The following is a 19,807-nucleotide window of genomic DNA, read 5'->3' as shown; positions in this document are numbered from 1 at the left end:
CGCACGCACACCGAGAGGACGATGACGAAAACGACGAGACCCAGCTACCCCGCGGTGGCGATGGTCGTTCACACGAGCGGATTCGTGACTCCCCGAAGCTCCTAAACGCCTCGCGAGAGGAATAAATTGCAACGAATCGCATGCCGGGATACCATGCCCTTACGATATACATACGTACACGTAATACGACGCCGGTGCTTGCGAAGTATGAACTTTCGTCGGACATAGGCCAGCATCGCTTTTGACGGCTGCTGAACGAGTAAATAGATAACCGCGAGACCTCCATCCGTATGACGAGGGTAAACGTAATAAAATGTTGATAGACGAACGTTATAATTACCTTATTTTCTTACCGGGCTTCGAGGCAATACGAAAACATCAAGTGAAAAATTATACTCTCTTTACCGAGGTAATTATGGTACACTGTTTAAAGATTGAAATAAGGTTGCTTATTGAAGAAACGTCGTCTATTGACATTTAGTTGAAATTGATTATTGAAAGTAATAATAGTAAATCACGAAGGGACTGGAAGAATATTTCAACAGATTACGTTGAAGATTAAAAAATGAAATTACGAGAAAATCTGTTCGAACAAATCCCCCTCGAATCACCCCTCGGGCGAAGAAAAAAAGTCTATTTCAAAGACGATAATAATTCCCCTGGAAAATCGTAGGAAAAGATGGGCGGTGGTTGTTGGTTTCCCTGAAAAGCGGGTGAAAACAGGCGAAAAAGCAAATCGTTGGATCTCTGTGGTGGAATGAAACGAAGCGCGAATAAGGAGATGCTTCTAAGTCTAAGCATGCTCGGTTCGTGGGCTCGTCTTTCTTCTATCAAGACGATCCAGGACGATCCTTTGCGGTACTATCCGTTTCAGCTTCCCATTGTCTTCCCGTTCCTCCTTGTCTATTTACACGTGGACCCTTTGAAGAAGCCGCTGCCAGTTTTTCGTTGCTACCGCTGTTAAACTAAGCGAAAGGCATTCTGCTGGCTAGACAGCAACTAGGCTGGGTTCCCGTGGTAGGTACACGCTGGTACACCAGCCACACAGAGACCGGGGGTCCCTGTTTTAGGTCGGTATACGAGGTCAGCACGCGCTTTGTACTATGCGGGTTAAGTTACTCGAGCACCAAATCGAGCCTTTGTACCTTGTTAAGTTAAAACCACGGCTGTGTGGGGATTGCTTGTCTTCCGAACATGGTGCTGGAAACCGTACGGCTCAAACGTTCTTACAGGAAATGCACGATATACCGCGAACACCGGGACGTTGACTAATCTCCTCGTTGCCCTGTTTCGTTTCTCCCGGTGTTTGGTACCGCGGTTTTCGCGCCTAACCGTGAACCACCGGTCGCTGTATCGATGGTAATTTGTAGATGTAGAGCTTCAACGAAGACTCCGGGATGTTCAGCATCCTGGTTGCTCGTCGTTCCTCTTCTTCGTCGCCGTGGAACACGGACGACACACAAAAATGATCCCACGGTCCTTTCAGATCGCAGCATCCTTTATTACGAGACGTTTGATTCAGTATCACGCCTCGCTCGCGAGACTCTTCACGGACCCCCTTTCACAGGGCACAAGACGCTTTAACATATGAAAAAGTCTGGCCAAGGGATGAATGGAAGAGCGTCGCTTTTGTCGGAATTGCTTCTTCTTCTTCATTTTCTTCTTCTTCCTTTTCGCTGGCTCTCCGTCGCCTCAGACGACAGGTTCGCTATCATGTGGGTGAGGGTGAGGTCAAGCCCGGATACACCTTGGCATACATGAATGTTTATTGGGCTTCTCTTCGTGCCCTGCTTTGTGTCTTCGACACTCTATTTCATCGAAGAAGCGTTATTTTGAATTTCAGAGACTTAGAAGAGAAAATAATATTGTCAGACAGACTCGGACGGTACTCGGACCAGAATGGTACAATTGTACAACCGAACAATTCAATATAATCCTCAACAACCCTTTAATTTCGTAATGCAAGGGACGAAGAACGTCAAGTAGTACTTGAAAGAGTTTGATTTGCAATCTTGTACAGCCTAATCTTCTCTAATTTCTTTAACAACGAGCAAACCCGAAGGGTAGGAAAGTCTCGCAAGGGGTTTCGTCCCTATTTTAAATCAGCAAACGACTTCAGGAACCGAACCGCCCGACATCACCGCCACTTAAACGTGCTTCTGCGCCATCGTTCGTTTCTTTCCACTACACGTCGGACCGGCAGAAATCGGGTCTGACGTTTCGAGACGTTCGTTGACGAGAAATTCAGTGCCGGTTTCCGTTTTACAACCACTTGACTCCCCGTTTCACAATGCTCGACAACGTCTTCAGCCTTCCCTCCCCTCTACGGGCCGGATTCGATTCTTTTATACGGCGATCCACGAGCTGAGGCCGACGGCGACCCCTAATGCGGGTTCATTATTTTCTGGTTCGGGACGTGCGCGCAAAGATCGCGATCGGCTCGAGGACTTTGGGGCGGTGTTTCTGCGCCATATTACGCAGCAACATGCACCGAGGATCAAAGGGACAAAGAGAGCGGGAACAGTGCCGGACAAGTGGCTTCGCATCCCCTGCTGCGTGGAAAGCCATACGACGAAACGTCAACGGCCATCTAATTGGCACTCGGCGACGCATCTTGATTCGGCTTCACCGCGGCTCCAACCACCTGGCAAAATCAAGCGTGATGCGACGGGACTTCTGCACGGTGATTTTTCCCCGGGGTCGCTGATCAGATGTACGGTTGATAAAAAAAGAATCGTTCAGTTTGAACTTTATGTCGGTTTAATTTCCTCGTCTACTAACAATGGCATTCTGTCGGAGAATGTCACAGTTAAAGGGTGAATAATAGAGTCCGTAACGTACTCCAAGTAAAACCACAATCATATTTTTTTTTTTCTCTGTAGGATTGTTGCAAAGAGAGCAAACAGCAATTTGTACAGTGTCAATGAAGGAGCTTTTAACAGACGAGCATCGAAAAGAGGAGGACACTGGAAGGACAAATAAGGGAGGAGAAGGCATCGTTCGCGAGGCTGAATACGATGAAATATTCAAGGGGACGAGGTTCTTTGTTCGAGCATGTTCCAACGCTGCGACAAAGACATCCGTTGAACGACAGAAACATATATTTCATGCGAGGACTCGTGCGACGCGGCCCATTATAATGTCGCCGATTAAATCGTAGTCAGAGATTCGAGCCGACAGTCAAGACGAACAAGCGTAATGAGTCTATTCCGAGGCACCCCTTAAACGTGTTCCGGGTTCGGCGCAACTTACCCCTGCCGGGCGTATAATGTCGCTGAAAATCGTCCAGGACACGATAACATCTCAACGGTCGCCGCGCGGCCATTCTTTCTCCCGTAGGATGGTTAAGGAGAAAGAAAAGGGGAAAAAAAAAGCGGCGGTAGTGAAAAAAGGAGAGCCAACAATAGTCAAGTGTCGTGATTTGTGCACGACCAAGGGGGTATGCCTTCTATCCAGCCTTAATTAACCCCCGTTCCCACGTGACTTCTTACCCCCGTCCGCGGAGGGATAGTTTTACAAGCTAACGTACTTTTCTGCGCTCCGTTGGGCATCTCGTCGAAGAGCGAATCACTTGCTATCGCATCACCTGCATCTACTCCCTTTTTAGTCAGCCTCCTCGGAGGAAATCGATTGTGGAATAACCACGGGGGAAAGTTCGTTGCTGCGACCGGGAGAGAGGGGGAAGAAAAAGAGATTGCGATCGTGTTCGATACAACAGTCGAGCAACGAATATGAATTTATTTTATCGACGTCGCGGAAGTTCCGAGCGAATGCTATTAAATCCGCGAGTGAACGTAACGGAGACGGTATAATTTAATTCACGGCCTTATGATTTCGAATCGTGTGGCCGAGATTACGTTTCAAAGGTGATAAACGCGAACCGTGCTAGCACGTACTTCCATCGTATCGGCACGCGTGTATTTTAATCCACGATACCATTAAACTATTGCGGTGAAACGCAATTATTTGGCCATTTTTCAGCTGCCACCAGGCTCTCTCCGTTGAGGCCTGCTCGTAAAGCAGCGTACCCGGCCGTAATTACACGGGGGACGGGTTAATATTGATTACGGACGGTGAGCAGAGAGTTAACCGTAAAGCACCGGCAACCCTAAAAGCTTAAACAGTAAAGGTTAATTCTTTCATAAATCATTTGTTACTTAATATACAGCAAAATGCTGATGTTTCACCCTGATCGCCTAGCCGTAACTGGAACCACGAAGCACTTTGAAAACGATCAGCCAAGAGGATGCTTCATCAAACATGTGTTCGCCTCGCGAAGGCTAATACCCTAGATTGATTTGACGCAGTTACTCAAACTCGATCATCATCCACCCCGCAACGAAATTCAATCTCTCTCCGGTCTGCGAACGGTTTGCCGCGCTGCGTGAAGGCCGAATTCCGTTAACGGGCGCAAAACGCGCCGCTCGCTTATTACCGATAATATGCAATACACACGCGAACAGGCCCCTAACCGTTCAGGATGTTGTCTATTCATTATCCTGACGGGGTTCTAGCGCGTACGCGCCTTAATGGCTCAATACTCCATACCTAGACACCGCGTCCATAGATCACGGTTAACGTTACAACCGTCCAGGAACATCTCGCCGTTCACGTAATACCAATATTGTTTCCACGAATGGCGAGAAATGCGCCGCTGGCCTTACGACGCCTTTCTGCCCTCCACCTAGGGGTTAACCGTTCGCCCAGCGGCGTCGGAATAATGGCGTCTATTAAATAAATACCATCCGAACGTGCGAGAAAATGATTCCTCTTCGCTGTTAGTTGTTATCACTTCACGGATTTCCATTCTCTTCGAATGAAAATCTATAATACATTAAATTGCATTTAAATAGAGAAACTGTACCAAGACTATTTATCATTCAGGTGTTCCGTTTCGATTGACAAAGCGACAACGTCACGAGGGTTAACGAGCCCACGTATCCGAGCATTCTTCCCAAGCAAGCTTTCGTAATACCGTCTGATCGTTGCTTCATTTACCCTGTTCCGTAACGGTATACGTTCCCTATTACGCCGGGGATTTCGTAGATGAGTGGCGCCAGCACGGTAACTAGCTCGCAAGCTAATATCACGGCTAATGTGCAAACGATACCCTCGCGTAGCAGCGCAAACGCAGGGAGAGACAGGGCCGAGGCGGTGCAAGCTAGGAAAATGCGTTTCCGGACAGGTACGGGACTTATTGACCCTGGCCAGATGAGCTACTACTCCTCCGGCCTGTAATTTTGCCTCAACATGGACCACCGACACAATCTTCGCTTCGAGAGTGTAGCCTTCTTGCTAGAGCTCGGGGAATCGGCTAATGGAAGTCGGTGTTAGCACGTTGCTTGTTTGACTTCTGGTTGATTTTAACCTTGTGGGAACTCGTTGTATAGCTGACTGGAATATTTGATCGATCTATAAATAGATACGAATTGATACATGGCTTTTGCAAGCGGTAATCTTCTACTTGTTCTACTCCGTGAACTTTGTATCGAACGAATAAATGACAATTCTTAGAAAAAGTATCACGAAACAATCTATAAAATCACTTAGCAGGTAATTCTATCGAACGATTGAAAGCGAGAAGCTCGCAGCATCATTTTTCTGCAAATGTCGATCGATAACACGATTCGAAGGCGAACGATCCGAACAGAATAGCCCAGTCTCTCGATTCTCATGGTTGCGCGGCGATAGCATCGGAAAGAGAATGTACCGTGCGAAATGCAACAAATTTCATGCGGATCACGGAAACTGTTCGGATCAGATGCAGGCGAAGGAAAGCCGGGCTTCGTTGTTTCAATTCGTTGCCTCGGCACGGCGAAGGTGTATCCCATCGTGATTCGTTCGATCTCGACGAACAATTACAAGAGGCAGTAGTCGTTAGCCTATGCCCCCCGTTAGTATTCGCTCCGTCACACCTGACTGGGCCCCGCACACGCGCTGACTTCTCGCAGTCGACAGCGGATTCGAGGTAACGGAGAAAATATCCTCTTACCCTTACGTTTCGTAACATCTTATGGGTCAACGGGGAAGAAACGCAACGGATTCCGACCTGATTACCCGCTGGACTCGATGACGCGCAGATCTGAGACTCCTTTCATCGTGACACGATGTCCTAGCGGAGAAACGATTTCAATCGGTCGCATGATAGATCATGAAAGACTCGCTTTCACTATTTCGAGCGATTTTGTGCATGAGATGATTGAGAAATAACGAGGTCACGAAATATAGAAGTATAGAATACCTTTTCTTCCTACAGATTCAGTGATATTTTTAACGAGAGAAACTCCCCATGTGTTACGCCTATACCACATTTTGAAGTAGACGTTGTTTAAAAAATATTAACATTACGCAATGGACAACATAAATAATTTAAATTTTATAATAAATGCAACATAATTAATAAATAAATTTAAAAAAAAAATTAATTTTCGAAAAAAAAAATTTTTTTAGGGAACCGAGATTTGAACCGAGAACCTTCAGATTTGCAAACGTGTTTAGCCGTTGTATGCCTGAAGGTGTTAAGAAATAATTAACTTTAACTGTTAATATCTACTAAAAAATTAGTCATCTGCCCTCAAAATGGAGGACAGATAGGTTTAGCTTGAAGAACTTCATATAATGACAAAGTTTAATTAATAAATAAGCGTAGAACTTGGGGAGCTGCTCATAAAGAGTACAAGCTTATAAGTTGAGATTCTTATTAATATAACTTGAATAGGCCGTCTGTAGTCACGAAATTCAATGAAATTATGAATGACAGTAATCACCAGGCTTACCAGCGTTTAGTGGTTAAATAATTACCGACCCCGGTAGCGAGGTAACCCGTGATTTTCCCGTAGGAGAGCCGACCTTTGCGTGTTTACAGTGCCATGCACGTGCACGTGAACAAGTCACCCGCTAGCAATCGTCGTCGTCGTCATCGGGAGCGAGATACACGAGGCTCGCGGGCGAGCTTATGCAAAACCAACATGGCGGGCGTGTCTTGAGATGATTGAACGAAACGGGCAGTGTGCGGTGCGCCGGTTCGACCTCGTATTTCGTATTCATAGAATTGCCTGGGAACCTAGGCTGCGGTACGCGGCAACAGTTCACAGTTTATTCCCTCCACCCCTCCATCGTTCACCTCCGGGAGAAGCATCGGAATCTCTGGAGCCCCTGGGCTTCTAAGAACGACCCTGCAAAGTCTGCTTCCCTTGCACGACCTTTGAACGGTCCGTACTTTTACGTGGACGATACTCTTCCACCCTCCCCTGGTCTCGTTTCTCTCGCAACCAATTTGCTTGGATCTCAAAGAGGAGGAAATCGAAATTTGCATAGTAAGATCGAAAATTGGCGTACTTTGTTGCCTTTCAACGACGGACAGAGCGCTATGCATCAAAATATTTTTTCGATAGAAAAGTTGCAGAAAAGTGAGAGCGGTCAGATCGTCCGGAGGAAGCGAAACAAAGTGGTCGCATTAATAACCGGAACAATATTATTAGTCATCGAGTGGTTGTTGGCCGATAGAGGCTGATATACGATCAAGTAGTCGCGCTGCATCTGAACGGCGCGGAGCGGTGTAATGTTCCACGCGAAAATTCTTTCCTCCGCAAAAGGCTCGTCGCGGACTTTTTGCCGACAGCCCGTGCCGGTCGATTGTTTAAGAACGTTCGATCCCCGATACCGATGCCAGGGGCTGGTTATTGATGAGCCGGCGGTCTCGCGCGCGCACACCGAGCTGGTTTTGGCTTAGGTTACCTGCGATTTGTATGACATTCGATCCGTCGCCCACGCGAGAGCTCTCTTGCTCTCTGTACCCTCGCTTCTCTCCTCTCCTCACCACCGATACTTGGCTTTCTTTCGTTCGCCACCCTCTTGCTCGTGTTTCTTTCTCGCCACCGTTTCTCCACTCGACTCGTCGAACGCTCCTTCGACGGCTCTATTTATTTCTGTAATTCGCGTTATTTATCCAACGCCGAGCGACCGGCCGGCCGATCCGTGTTCCTCGCTTGTACCGCTGTCACCGTTGATAATTCGCATTAAGTCTCCATCGACGATCAGCTAGGAAGACCCTCGAGCGACCGGGTACTAGATCGGTGAAAAAGGAGAGCGCGAGAGTGTCTCCGCAGCTGGTTCTGATGCCGTCGCAGCTGCATCTGCCGCGATATCGTTGATGCGACCGATCACGAGCCGGCTTGCGTGGGTCTTCCGCCGGCTAGTGCATCACTCTTGCAGCTTAGCGAAAATTACTCTTCGCGTGTACAAGCGACGTGAATCTGGTAGCTGATCACCGCGATACGTCACTGCGAGGCGAAAGATTTATACGGGCCATTATTTTCGCGCGGTCTCGTCGCTTTGAGTTCTCGATCTTTGATCCAATTTCATCGGGTCGACGTCGTGCAGGAAGCTAGACGAGAGATTACCACAACCGTAAACGTATCTTCCTAATGACTTCTCGTTAAATCATTTCCACCTGGAGCGTATCCTTACTCTTCAACGGAGAGTTAAGGAGATCTCTTGCCCGGCTTTGTTCCACGGTGTTCGTTTAATTTACGGGATTTCAATGGTGCGTGGGCATTCGGATCCAATGACGACATCAAGACTCGAGACATTCCTGGTTAAAAATCCTTGCCGGGTCTAGCCCAGTCGGTTAGTCGCGATACATCTTTTTCGAGTGCAAGACCGAGTCGAACCGTGCCGTTTATGGATCAAGAGAGAACCTTTCACAGTTTGTAATGTCCGCATCGGTAGGGTTCTAAATTACGCTGATCACCGGCGGTCCGTTAACGATCGTTGCGCCACCAGTGTCATTCCGCATTGTTCGACGTCTAACAAACACGTCGTGTGCCGCCAGGCAGCCGTGCAGGAAATTCGATATTTCCTGCATGACGACGGTGCACGCCCGACTTTCCTATCCTCGTGCCTCCCTAACGTCCTTCTCTTCAGCTTCCACCAGTCACGAGGCCCAGGAAAATGCCCCGTACGGAACGGGTGATCCGCGTCGAGCAGGGCGCGGGCAACAGGAAATCGAGAGGACCGAAACAGGGATGAGAAGACGAACGGGTCGCCCGGCCACGTAACGAAGCCAGTTGTAAATAACGTGGACGGACAATGTTGAGTTACGGTGGTAGCAATCCCATAAATGGCATGGTTTTATGTTGGCAACGCGGAGAGACGCGAGCAGCCACACAGGGCGATCGTTCGCTTCTTCGTGGTTCGTGTAATGTCGGTTCAGGAACGGCCACGTTGTCACGCAACAGACGTGCCTCGCTTATTGTTGCATCGTTACTTTCTCCGTGCTCGGTTTTCAGTTTTCGAGTCCATCGTAATATTCCCTCGAGATTTATGCGCTCGCTCACCGTGCTGCCCCGAACGCGGACCAGAAAGAGCTTAGGATTCCCGGTTAATTGCCGAAGGGTGCCATTTACTCCCTCGTCGCGTATACGTCGCTTGATTTATCCAACGTATTCATTTTGTTAAAAATAAAAGAAGAAGACGGAAAGACGTTCAACCTTCAATCTACGACCGATAGCGTGATCCAGGTACCTTTATTGCCCGGCGGGAGTTACGTATCAAGCTTAGCCCGCGTGTCGGCTACGAAGCGGATAAGTCCGTGGAGTGGAGAGAATAATGGAAGGACTTTCTACTATCAAATAGATTTATGGATATCCAGCCGAGTACCTACTACCGAGGTTTATACGGCCCCGGGTCCAGCGTCGTGCTTTATCCGCTGTTAACCGTACACGTCTCACCGATACGCCAGAGAGGCGAATATGTTTATCCCCCTGAGCGAGATCCTTCAGGGGGGTGAGGAGAAGGGAGAGGATAGAATTGGACGCGAGAAAGCGGAATTTTGTATTGTTTCGGGATACGGTTTCATGGAAGTTCCGTAGCCAGATCTCGCCGATACGGTGGCGTATTTTGAGTTACAACGCAGCCTTTACATGCGAGACGGATTACTCGGCAGGAACAATAGCGAGGGATATTGGAGTTTCCACCGGCGCGGGGTCATCGAGATGGTCGAGCTAGACTAGCCTCCGACGATGATCGATACTTTTAGTGGACTGTCGCATCCTCGAGCTCGTTTAAGAGACCACGATTGGTGGTCAATTATTCACGGCGATGACTCGACGGAACGGGATTGGAGAACAACGATACCTATCGTCTAATTCTAACCCACGATTCATGGCAGACCGAGTCCGAGGCGATCGTTACGGTGCCTCGTTTAGTTCAAGAGAAGATGGTTCCTTGACGAATTCTTTGCTTTCTTTCATCGTTCAAGTGGATTACGCTGACAATGGCTCGAAATCGTCGGATGAATCACGAGGCAACGAATAATATAGTCGATTGTTCCTGATGTAATTGAATCTGAAATCGTTTTATTAAAATTCCTGTCCAACTCAAAACGTTTCATCTCCGGTTCGATTATTAAACCTTACTTTGCTATATCGTTTCCCAAAGTAATTATACAATTATGCAACCCCCACATCCCTGCATCTATTGATGACTACGCTCGGTCGGCCACGTCGCGAGCATTTTGCATACCTGAAAGATAAGTCACCTGTCCAATGGTCCCTCGTATCAGCGATTATCTGCGATCCGGATAAACCGGCCGCGGCTTCGAACCGCTATCGAGAACCGATATAGAGCGTCGCGCGTTATCGCGCTCGATCTTGATACTTCCGTTTGCTCGAGGGCGTAATCCCGCCCTCGATCAAGCTACGCTCCACTCGTCTACGATTACACGATAAAAGTATGTAAACCTGTTCGTGAATTACTGTAAAGTTTCTCTCTTTCCCTGTTCCTCCTTCGCCGTTCTCTAAAGAATTTCTTTAACCCCGCATTACTTGGATCCTTTCGAACCGAGGCTCTCGATTATAATTATTTTATCTCTGAACGGGGAAAATATAGTTGCAAGGAAACATAATATAAATAGTCATCGACATCCCGCGTACAATTTAAGCCTCTTCTATGAACCTTTCCGGCCACGTGACCGACCCTACAGAAGCAGCAAACGAAGATTCGTCCCAGAAAAGGGCCATGATGAATGTCACGGAATAAGTGCCCTGCCAATGTTTACCTATTTTCTAGCAATTTATGCCGCGAGTCAAACGCGCACGGAATTCACCCGTGTGGTGTAACGTGCGCGTGGCCGGCGCGTGTCACCTGTCCGCCACGGTTTCGTGAGTGCACGCCACTTTTCCTGGACACCCTCCGCGGAGGAGACATGGCCGACTGCCTCCCAAGACCTGCCACCAGAGAGCAATGTTTTCGCCCCCTCGAGCGACGTTCTGCACCCAATGTGGTTCGTACGTTTCCATAGGTGAACAGGAATTTAATTTATTGCCTGGTATGCCTGTCGCTGCTATAGGGTAATTAAGTTGAATTTGTTGGAATGGAAACGGTGAATTATCAGGATAATTGAATGCTTATTAAAAGTGTCATCTGTTGGCTTTTGTACATGAAACCGTTGGCAGAAAAGATAATTTTAAATTAGCCCTATGCAAATGCAGATCTTTTTATGAAAATTCTAAATTTTTGCCAAAATTTTTGCAATTCCTACCCCCAAGGTGCTCCCAATTTGAAATTGAAGTGCACCGTCGAATGCAAAGCGTCATGTGGCAAGGAATCACGCACGGTTGATCCTGTCGTTGAGTAGGAGCACCCCGTCTTGGGGGTTTGCAGGTGCAAGGGTACCTCCTTCGGCGGATTCATGCTTGCGTGATTCCAGTTCCTAGCAGGTCCTCCAAGGAGGGCTCAAGCAGTGGGTCCTCCTGGCACGCGCTTTTCAGCCGCTGGTGTTCCGCCACGAAGGCGCGACATATGCGGAGGAATCATGCTCGGATGCGTTGGCTCGCCACCCCGCAGGTACCACCAAGACTTGTGCCACTTGGCCGCAGGTGGTGGTGCACCTTAAACCGCCACCTTGTTCGCAGCAGGTTTTCAGAAACCGTTTCTTTACCAACACGATGATCATAAATAAAGTTACGCCATGGAAAAGTTCACAAAAAAATAATTAAAAATTGTGTAAGAAAGACACAAAATTCGATGGAATATCTGGCGCAAAATCTATCATGGATTTTGTTGAGCAGCCAGGTTTTCTTGACCCCAAGCGGAAGTATTCAAGTACTTTAACGTATTCAAGGAGAGATAATGGCTACCCGTATCGGCAGGATGTCAAGGAAAGAAAAAAACAAGAAACGAAAACGTAACGCGACACGTCGAGGCACCGGTAGGTAACAGGAAGAACGTCAAACAGACAAACCCGTGGGATAGGCACACAAAAGTGAACGGGGTCGGGCCGGGTCAAACAGTAAAATTAATTCGTGCTGCGCGCATCCGTTCGTTCGGATCGAAGGGGACGCGATCGGGCCCCGCAGGTGGGGATATTAATTTCCTATTTATTCCTCCTGTGACACAATGCGTTTAATTAGCTGCAGCCTTCGCGTGAAAGTTACAACTGTCTCTATTAAATTTCATTTTTGTCACCCAATACTAAAACTGTACCTCCTATAAAAATTTCATTTAGATTAATGAAGTATATCAAGTAGAAAATTCATCAAAATTTCACGCTTTTACTCCTGGTTTCTTCCAGGAAGTACGTAGAGGGACGATTGAAATCAGGTGTCACGGCTGTTACGCGTACACCTTTGCTTCTTTCACCATGGCAACTGTTCCTTGAAACAACGAACGCTCGCTGAAATGACGTTACACGAGTTGGTGTTGCACTGGTGTGCAACGTGCGTCACGTCACTGCACGCGTGCGTCGGCACGCGCAGCCTGCAGGTGCCTCCTAGCTGCATCGTTGCACCGCAACCCACTACCCGCACGATTTCTAAGATAACGGGTGACTCTTGTAATTATTGAGCCCTAAGCAGATACGCATTTTTATGTACTGTCTACTGCGCGATACGAACGGGGTCACGCCTACCCACTTTCGGTTATTTTTACTCCAGACTATAAATCATTCATTTCAATATTGGTGGATCTTGATTTCTCCATTTAAAAAAATAAATTTGAACCTAATCATTCTGTGTTCGTTAATTTCTTCCCTCGATTTATACATTTCCCTTGACAATTTTACCGATGACTTGTCAATGTTGAATCAGTTCCACTCGTCATCAACTTTGTTCACAGCTCAGCCCTGTCGTCCAAAGGCGTTGGCATTGATCGCGCAATTACGTGGCGCGACTGGATCGTCTCATTAAAGTGAATTGTCACAGGTAACGAGTCCCTTCAGCTAGAAATACAACCAAGAAGTTGGTCGCGTGGCCGGCACGCGCCGACAAGGACAATTTCCGCCCCTCGTACCGGAAGTTGTGCTATGCATGGAACGCGTAACTGCAGCCTGCATTCTAAACGCAGCCGCCTCTAAACGTACGTTAACCGCGACCTGCCATTATTTGCATACGCGAACGTTGTTGCTCGAATTAAAATAATAATTATCCAATATACATTTTTTAATGAAACTTTTCAATCTCCGTTTCGACACAATAGAACCATTTGATTTTCTGCAGTTTGCCTCGGTAGCAACTCGTGCTTCGATCATAACATCGGAAGAGTTACACCCTACGGTAAACCGTATTTTATCCAAAAGATTTACACCGTCCCCAAAGATATCCATCTACGAATAAGCATCTCTCTTACGTTTTGACACGATAATAGTAACAATCGCTCGGCGTTTCCCTTCGCCAGTCCGGACACGCTTGCTCGCGGATCCATTAAGATCAAGATAGCGTTTATTTACGTATTTCAAGATGGCGGCAGGTGGGTCGGTGCAAAAGTTAACTCGTTAGATGATATATAGCGCGGTGCCGATGCTCCAGCGATGCGGGAGCAGCGCAATAATGATTGCCACTTTACTGTCGCGGCCGCTGATCGGCCGCCATTTTCGTTTCTATCTACTAAATTAACGAGGAAATTACAGGCGACAGCTCCATTAGACGTCGATAATTTCTATTTTTAATTTCGAGGCATTTATCAAAAGCGGAGGGGATATCGTTGCATACAAAAATGCAGCAGGATTCTTGCAGCAACCCGATGCATTATAGCCCCGTTGGTCCGAGCGTATTTACGAGGAAAGATTCGTCCTCGATCGTGGACGGTGTAAAATGCGCCCGATAAAAGGATCTCCTGGCTGCATTACGAAAAAGGTTCGATGACCTATGACGCAGCCATCCCCGTACGAGAGATGGTCGTACGTTTCAAGGACAAAAGTCGACCTCCTTCGCGGTCTTTTCCTGGTTCCTGCACGGCGACCCATCTCTCCCGTTCGGGGTTTAATTTAAAGCTTCTCGAAGGTTGCCGCTCACGACCTTCTTTTCTTTCACCGAATCCTCCAGCGATCCGTTTTTTACTTTTCTACCTTTACACTTCGGGGCCCATCGGTACGGGCGTCGTTGGCCACCTTGAAAAAGTGCCTGACGCGAGGCTGTATATCGCGGCTGGCTAATCTAAAAATACTAAAGTCGACCTTTCCCGCGGCAAGAGCGATGGCCCTGGACCACTGCTAAATCAACGGCGAGATTGAGATGCAAATGCAAACCTCTCCCGGTACGACTGGCCGGACAGGGAGAGAATGTTTACGAGAGAAAGAGGAAGGAGACGAACGAAACGAACTTACGCGTCGCGAGTTGAAGCTGAAAGGAAAGAGGTATAAGAAAGCTGGTAGAGTAGCGCGGGAGGGAGGGACGATAACTGTGCAATTCGTGCAATTAACATTTATAATGTCTCCATTGGACGACGGTGACAAGGCTGGCGATCCAGCAGCCGCGCGCGTAAAACGCGAAATTTAACGCCGATAATTCAATCCTGCTGCGATTCTGCACCACCCTCGACTCGACTCGCCTCGGCGCGTCCACACCGGCGGAATAACTTTATTGAATTTTGCGCGGTTTGCCGATCTCGCAATAATTCATGCGCGATGAGCACGCGGAGAGTCGCGCGAGTGCCGCCTCGTATCGGGAGACACGATCTGCCTTGGGTGAACCACGACGAAGCGTGCCGCAGCTGGGTGCTGAGCGCCCACTTCGGCTCGCTCCGCGAAAATAAGGATAAATCATACGGTTGTATCTGCTTGTGTTCGCTTCGGTGTCATCGGCGGGGCGGCCCTTTTCTTGCCGCCCGACGCGGCGCACCCTTGTTTTCTCGAGATACGTTCGTTTAAAAAAAACAAAAAAATCCTTAGTTGCATCGAGTAATTTTTTTATGAGGAACATCATCGTACATCAAGCGTTTTGGAAAGACGTATTCAAGACTTGAGTCTGGTAGACTGACTGACGAATTTGGTTAAGGGTAACGTGTCCATGTCCCTCTGTTGAAGTGGCAGCCATTTGCACTCTATTTTCGCGCTCACCTGAATTCGAAGAATCGTAAATCTCCGAACGGACCGAGCGTGTTACGCAAGCGAAGAAAACTAACGGTTTCCTGTACGGTTCCTCGGTGGTCCATTCTGCAAACGATGTATTTAAAGAAGGCGGTGTGCGGTTTTTCGCCGATGTAGAACATCCTCTCCCGATGATTCCGGACCAAATAAATGCTCGAAGCGCTCGCGGTGAATACGCCGGTGATCAGACCGAACCAATCCGTGTGGGACAGCTCTGAAGAGAAGGAGGAACAACGTGCATTTTAATGCTCCGTGAAAAAAAGATACTCTGATATACTTGATGCTTTCCACGACCGTGTTAGCGGATCTCGTCTGTGTGCGGGAGTAGAATAATCGAGCCTCTATTATCTATAATTTCGTTGATTCGGAGAAAGTCTGACCCGAGTTTATCTTATTCGTACGAGGGGTACTGTTATTTATACCATCGTGGGACGACCGATCTATGGTCACGTCTCCCTCGACCGACATATCCGGTGCCTTGTCCAAGAAGAAGGCATCGTAGGCTCTGAATCCCATACTGTGTTTCGTGTTTTCAAGCTCAACCTTAAATAACCACCGAGACCAAGAGCTTTATTCGTATTAGAAATTTAGACGGTAAGTATCTGTCGATGATTTAATTACTTTATAATTCACGTGATCACCGGTCGTCTTTATGGCGGGAAGTTCTGTATCGAGCCATCTGGAATGGGTTCTATTTCGACTAAGGAAATCTTGAATGGGACCGAGGATTTTCAATTGTGGATCAACACAGAAACATTGCACCTGTAGTATATTTGAAATGAGAAAATGATTCGATCGAATGAATAATAATGAAATAGTTTCATAAACGTCACGTCAGCAGCTTCCTGAACGAAGATATGACCGAGTTTATAAGCACTGGTGTCGACTAAATAAGGAATGTGCGAATATTCCGGTCCAGCAATGTACTCTGCTGCAATTGTACCAAGATACTCCCAGCTTTTGACTACATTCAAGGATTTTGAAACGTGAACTCTCATCTTCTTCTTGTAAACAGTCATATCTAAATTATCAGCCATCCTGACGTCTACGCGTGTATATTTCTATAAATCTTGACGAAATGTCAAACAATGTTATAGGTTACTAGGTTATACAAATTTTCCATCATTTCAAGTTGCATACATAATCTTGTAATTTACCATATATATATATAGTGTAAGTATAGTTTTATCTCAATCTTACGAATTATTCATTAACACATCGTGTCTAGCGAGGAGTTTCGTCGGTTATTCGACAAAGTTTGTCCAACACGACAGAAAGTTGGCCAAGAATTCGGCTACGGCACGAATCGCTCCCAAATCGAATCAAGCGATATTGGGGGAAGCGATCGATCACTCGACTTGTCCTTTTGGTCGGCACAAGTACATCGGTCCGGCCATTTGTAATCATTAGCGCCATGGTGCCGTTGGCACAAGCGTCTTATTATGTCATTTCATTTCGTTCGTTTTCTTTCTGTCTTCTCCTCCTTCTCTCGAGTACGCGTCACCGTGTGTAGGCATAAGAATATTTGCTATTGTCGTCATACGGCGTGATGATGAATCTAAACACGAACACGCGTCGAACGATCGAAGGGTCGAATTAATCTGACCCGAAGAGGTATTCGGCGAACAAACGCTTGACACCTTCCTTTAATTAACCCCTTCCATCGTCAATTTCATTTTTGGAGATGCGTTCATTACCATCGATTTATTAAACAGCGGAAAATTATATTCCTTTGAATAAATTTGACAATTTAAAATAAAAAAATTGAAATCTATCATTTTACCCCTTTGATAGTTTTAGTCTTAACTATGATTTCCATTCCTCTTTAATTAAATTGAACGAAACGATTCGCAGCAGTTCATTCCCACAATCATTATCAGCCTCGTAATTATCGCGTATGCAAATAAAACCACAAAATCGCTGACGAGGGTGTAATTCCACGGATGCTGCAACGTTGTTAGGTGCGGTAGTAAAGTGGTCTACAGTATCGTATCTAGAGAAAGATATTTAATTCCCGGAATGCGATAAACCGGCAAATATGTGGATCCACGGAGCTCAGGCGCGAGGCTGAAATTAGCAACGCGACCCCCCTGAGATTTCGCCAATTTACGCGTTCCGATGCAGCTAGGTGTGACGCAATTAAAAGAAACTATCGGGCTTATTTCTGGCGCATAACCACCTTGCAGAACGAACGGAGCGAGATTTGCGACCAGATGCGACACCATTTACCAAACTTCATAAGTGAAAATATTTCCCCTATGAAATTATCCTCGGGCTCGTTATTTGTTAAGCCTCCAACTGCTTATTAGCATAAGGTGTGCACCGGTGGAGTAGTTAAGACGTAAACAGGCAATAGCTTAACACACGCTGGGACTTGCACTGTTAATTGGAACAGTTGCAACGATATTAATGTATCCGCACCTGTTACGTACACCCTCGTTCGCCGGATACTTACGAAAAATAAATCAAGGGCAGTTACTGTTCCGATATTCATTTAACCGAGATAAAAACGATATAAATTATGACGTTTAACTTTGCGAAAGGGGAAATAATTTATATCTCATTTTTCCCACGCAAGATTACCATAACTCCCACGCGAGACTCTTTCAAATTTCACTTTTAAATCGTCCCTAAAATACCACAAGAACGATCCACGTACACTCGAACAAAGACATCAAATAAATCCGGGCCGTATCTGTCCGCTTGCTAATCGCAACTTTGTATTCGCGAAATCACAGATAGATTAAAATGACGATTAGCAGAAGCAGAGAGGGAAGCAGTAGCATCGGTAAGACGGGTGCACGAGGTACGGTTCGAGCCTTAAATTTCCAGGCTGGCAAATTGAAACGGGCCTGGGCCGCATCGCGATATTGCTTATGGTACAAATTTAATAAGGCGCCCGCTGGGGCCCCCAGTTACCATGCTAATATCATCCACCATCGGGCGATGCAGCTTCTCCACCTGACACCGTGGGCTTGGAACGGAGAAAACGAGACGCGAGTCGGTTGGAAAAGGGGCCAAGAAGGCGGGCAGGCAGTAGAGGAGAAATAAAAAGGTACACGGGTAGAAACGACAACGAGACGAAGAAGATGACCACGAGAAACGAGAGAGTCCCCGGAGCAGCAAGAGAGAGACTCGTAACCCGTAATGTTATGGCACTGCCCACCGCGAGGGGGGACTCTAAAGGGCCCTCGCGCCGGGGTCTTTAGTGCCAAATTGGTTATGCGAACGCTTTACGACACGGCTCGCCGATATTAGCCGAATGAATTACATAAATTATCCGCAGCGTTACGACGACGACCATTCTGACGATGAAAAAACGGTGCAATGGAAGCACGTGTGTCGAGGAGTTCCTGCCATTTTTGTTCTATGAACATTTGGAGCTAACGAAAAAGAAACGCGCGATCGATAATTGTCTATTTAAAGATTCCAATCAATCGTCAATGGGCTGCGATTACGAAAAGCACAAGGCCCGGAAATTGCCGAAGACAGTGTCTACGCGTCGCATGCGGTCCGATCTCATACCCGTCATTTTATCATCCCGCGGAGTCTTACGGGGTACCTACCGCATGGCTCCGCTCCGTTCGTCTCGTCTCGACAGGCGCGTCTCAACGGGCAGCGCCGCGGTAATCTCGCATGTCCCTCGTCCTTCGTTCATTCCAAATAAGACGAGGACATAAAGACAGACAAGGAAACGGAAGAGCGGGTAAAGAAAGAGAGCAAACGAAGAGAGGAGGAATTGAGTACGAACATTTTTATCAGTCGTCGCTCGAGTTCTCTACGGGAGGTCCTCTACCCATATCTGGTTACCATGCAAACCTACGACCAGGTGGATTTTGATGGCTGCTGAAATATCTCAGGAAGACTAATTTTTCCCTCCTGATAATTACGATTAAAATACACTAAATAATTGCCTCGAAACGTGAAGGAACTTCGAGGTACCTAACTCCCTGATCGAAAAACCTCCTACCGGAAGGGTGAAGCGAAAATGCGGGCCATTTGTGCAAGATCGTGAAGCGCAGGTGAAAAACACCGAAGGGTCGTTATCCTGGGGAAAGGTGTTCCTATCGAGGCAAACCTGTTCGAAATAACTTGCAGAAGGTATCTCGCTACCGTTGATCCCTTTCGGAGAAAACAGGGATTCCGATCGTGGAAAAACGTAACGGCGGTCGAAGACGTATCCTCGAGGGCCTCCTACTATTTCCTAAGGGACCGTGGCGATACACGAGAGCGGCGGTTCAAGAAGAGAATTAGCATACGGTTGGAATCGAACGAGGTACCCCCGATGTCTCCATCGCTCGTGAAATGGATACCCCGTTGCATCGCGTTCTCCTTTCAGGATTGCTTTATGCCCGAGCGAGACTTACGGCCGGGCCGTGGCTCAATCGTCGTCGAGGGGCCCGTACGAGTCGCCACGCGTGTGGGTGTTTACGTGGATATTAT

At 47.3% G+C, this 19,807-nt stretch overlaps 1 protein-coding gene and 1 long non-coding RNA gene across 2 annotated transcripts in view; both read right to left on the bottom strand.

Moving 5' to 3' along the window:
• LOC117603460 (uncharacterized) overlaps window positions 1-19,807 on the bottom strand; it is a 167,744-nt gene that overhangs the window by 63,226 nt on the left and 84,711 nt on the right. The gene's annotated exons all lie outside the window — the stretch shown is intronic.
• LOC117603457 (uncharacterized) lies at window positions 15,143-16,695 on the bottom strand. The gene is made up of 5 exons (XM_076688073.1): window positions 16,198-16,695; window positions 15,986-16,126; window positions 15,787-15,907; window positions 15,400-15,578; window positions 15,143-15,334 (listed from the first exon to the last, which is right to left on the bottom strand). Exons 1-5 carry the CDS (start codon window positions 16,399-16,401, stop codon window positions 15,230-15,232), a joined length of 750 nt encoding a protein of 249 aa, XP_076544188.1. The 5' UTR covers window positions 16,402-16,695; the 3' UTR covers window positions 15,143-15,229.

This window comes from Osmia lignaria, chromosome 4, assembly GCF_051020975.1.
Source record: "Osmia lignaria lignaria isolate PbOS001 chromosome 4, iyOsmLign1, whole genome shotgun sequence".
In the NCBI taxonomy this organism is placed as follows: domain Eukaryota; kingdom Metazoa; phylum Arthropoda; class Insecta; order Hymenoptera; family Megachilidae; genus Osmia; species Osmia lignaria.
The sequence above is the reverse complement of the archived record's forward strand: the minus strand, read 5'-3'. Positions and strand labels throughout refer to the sequence as shown.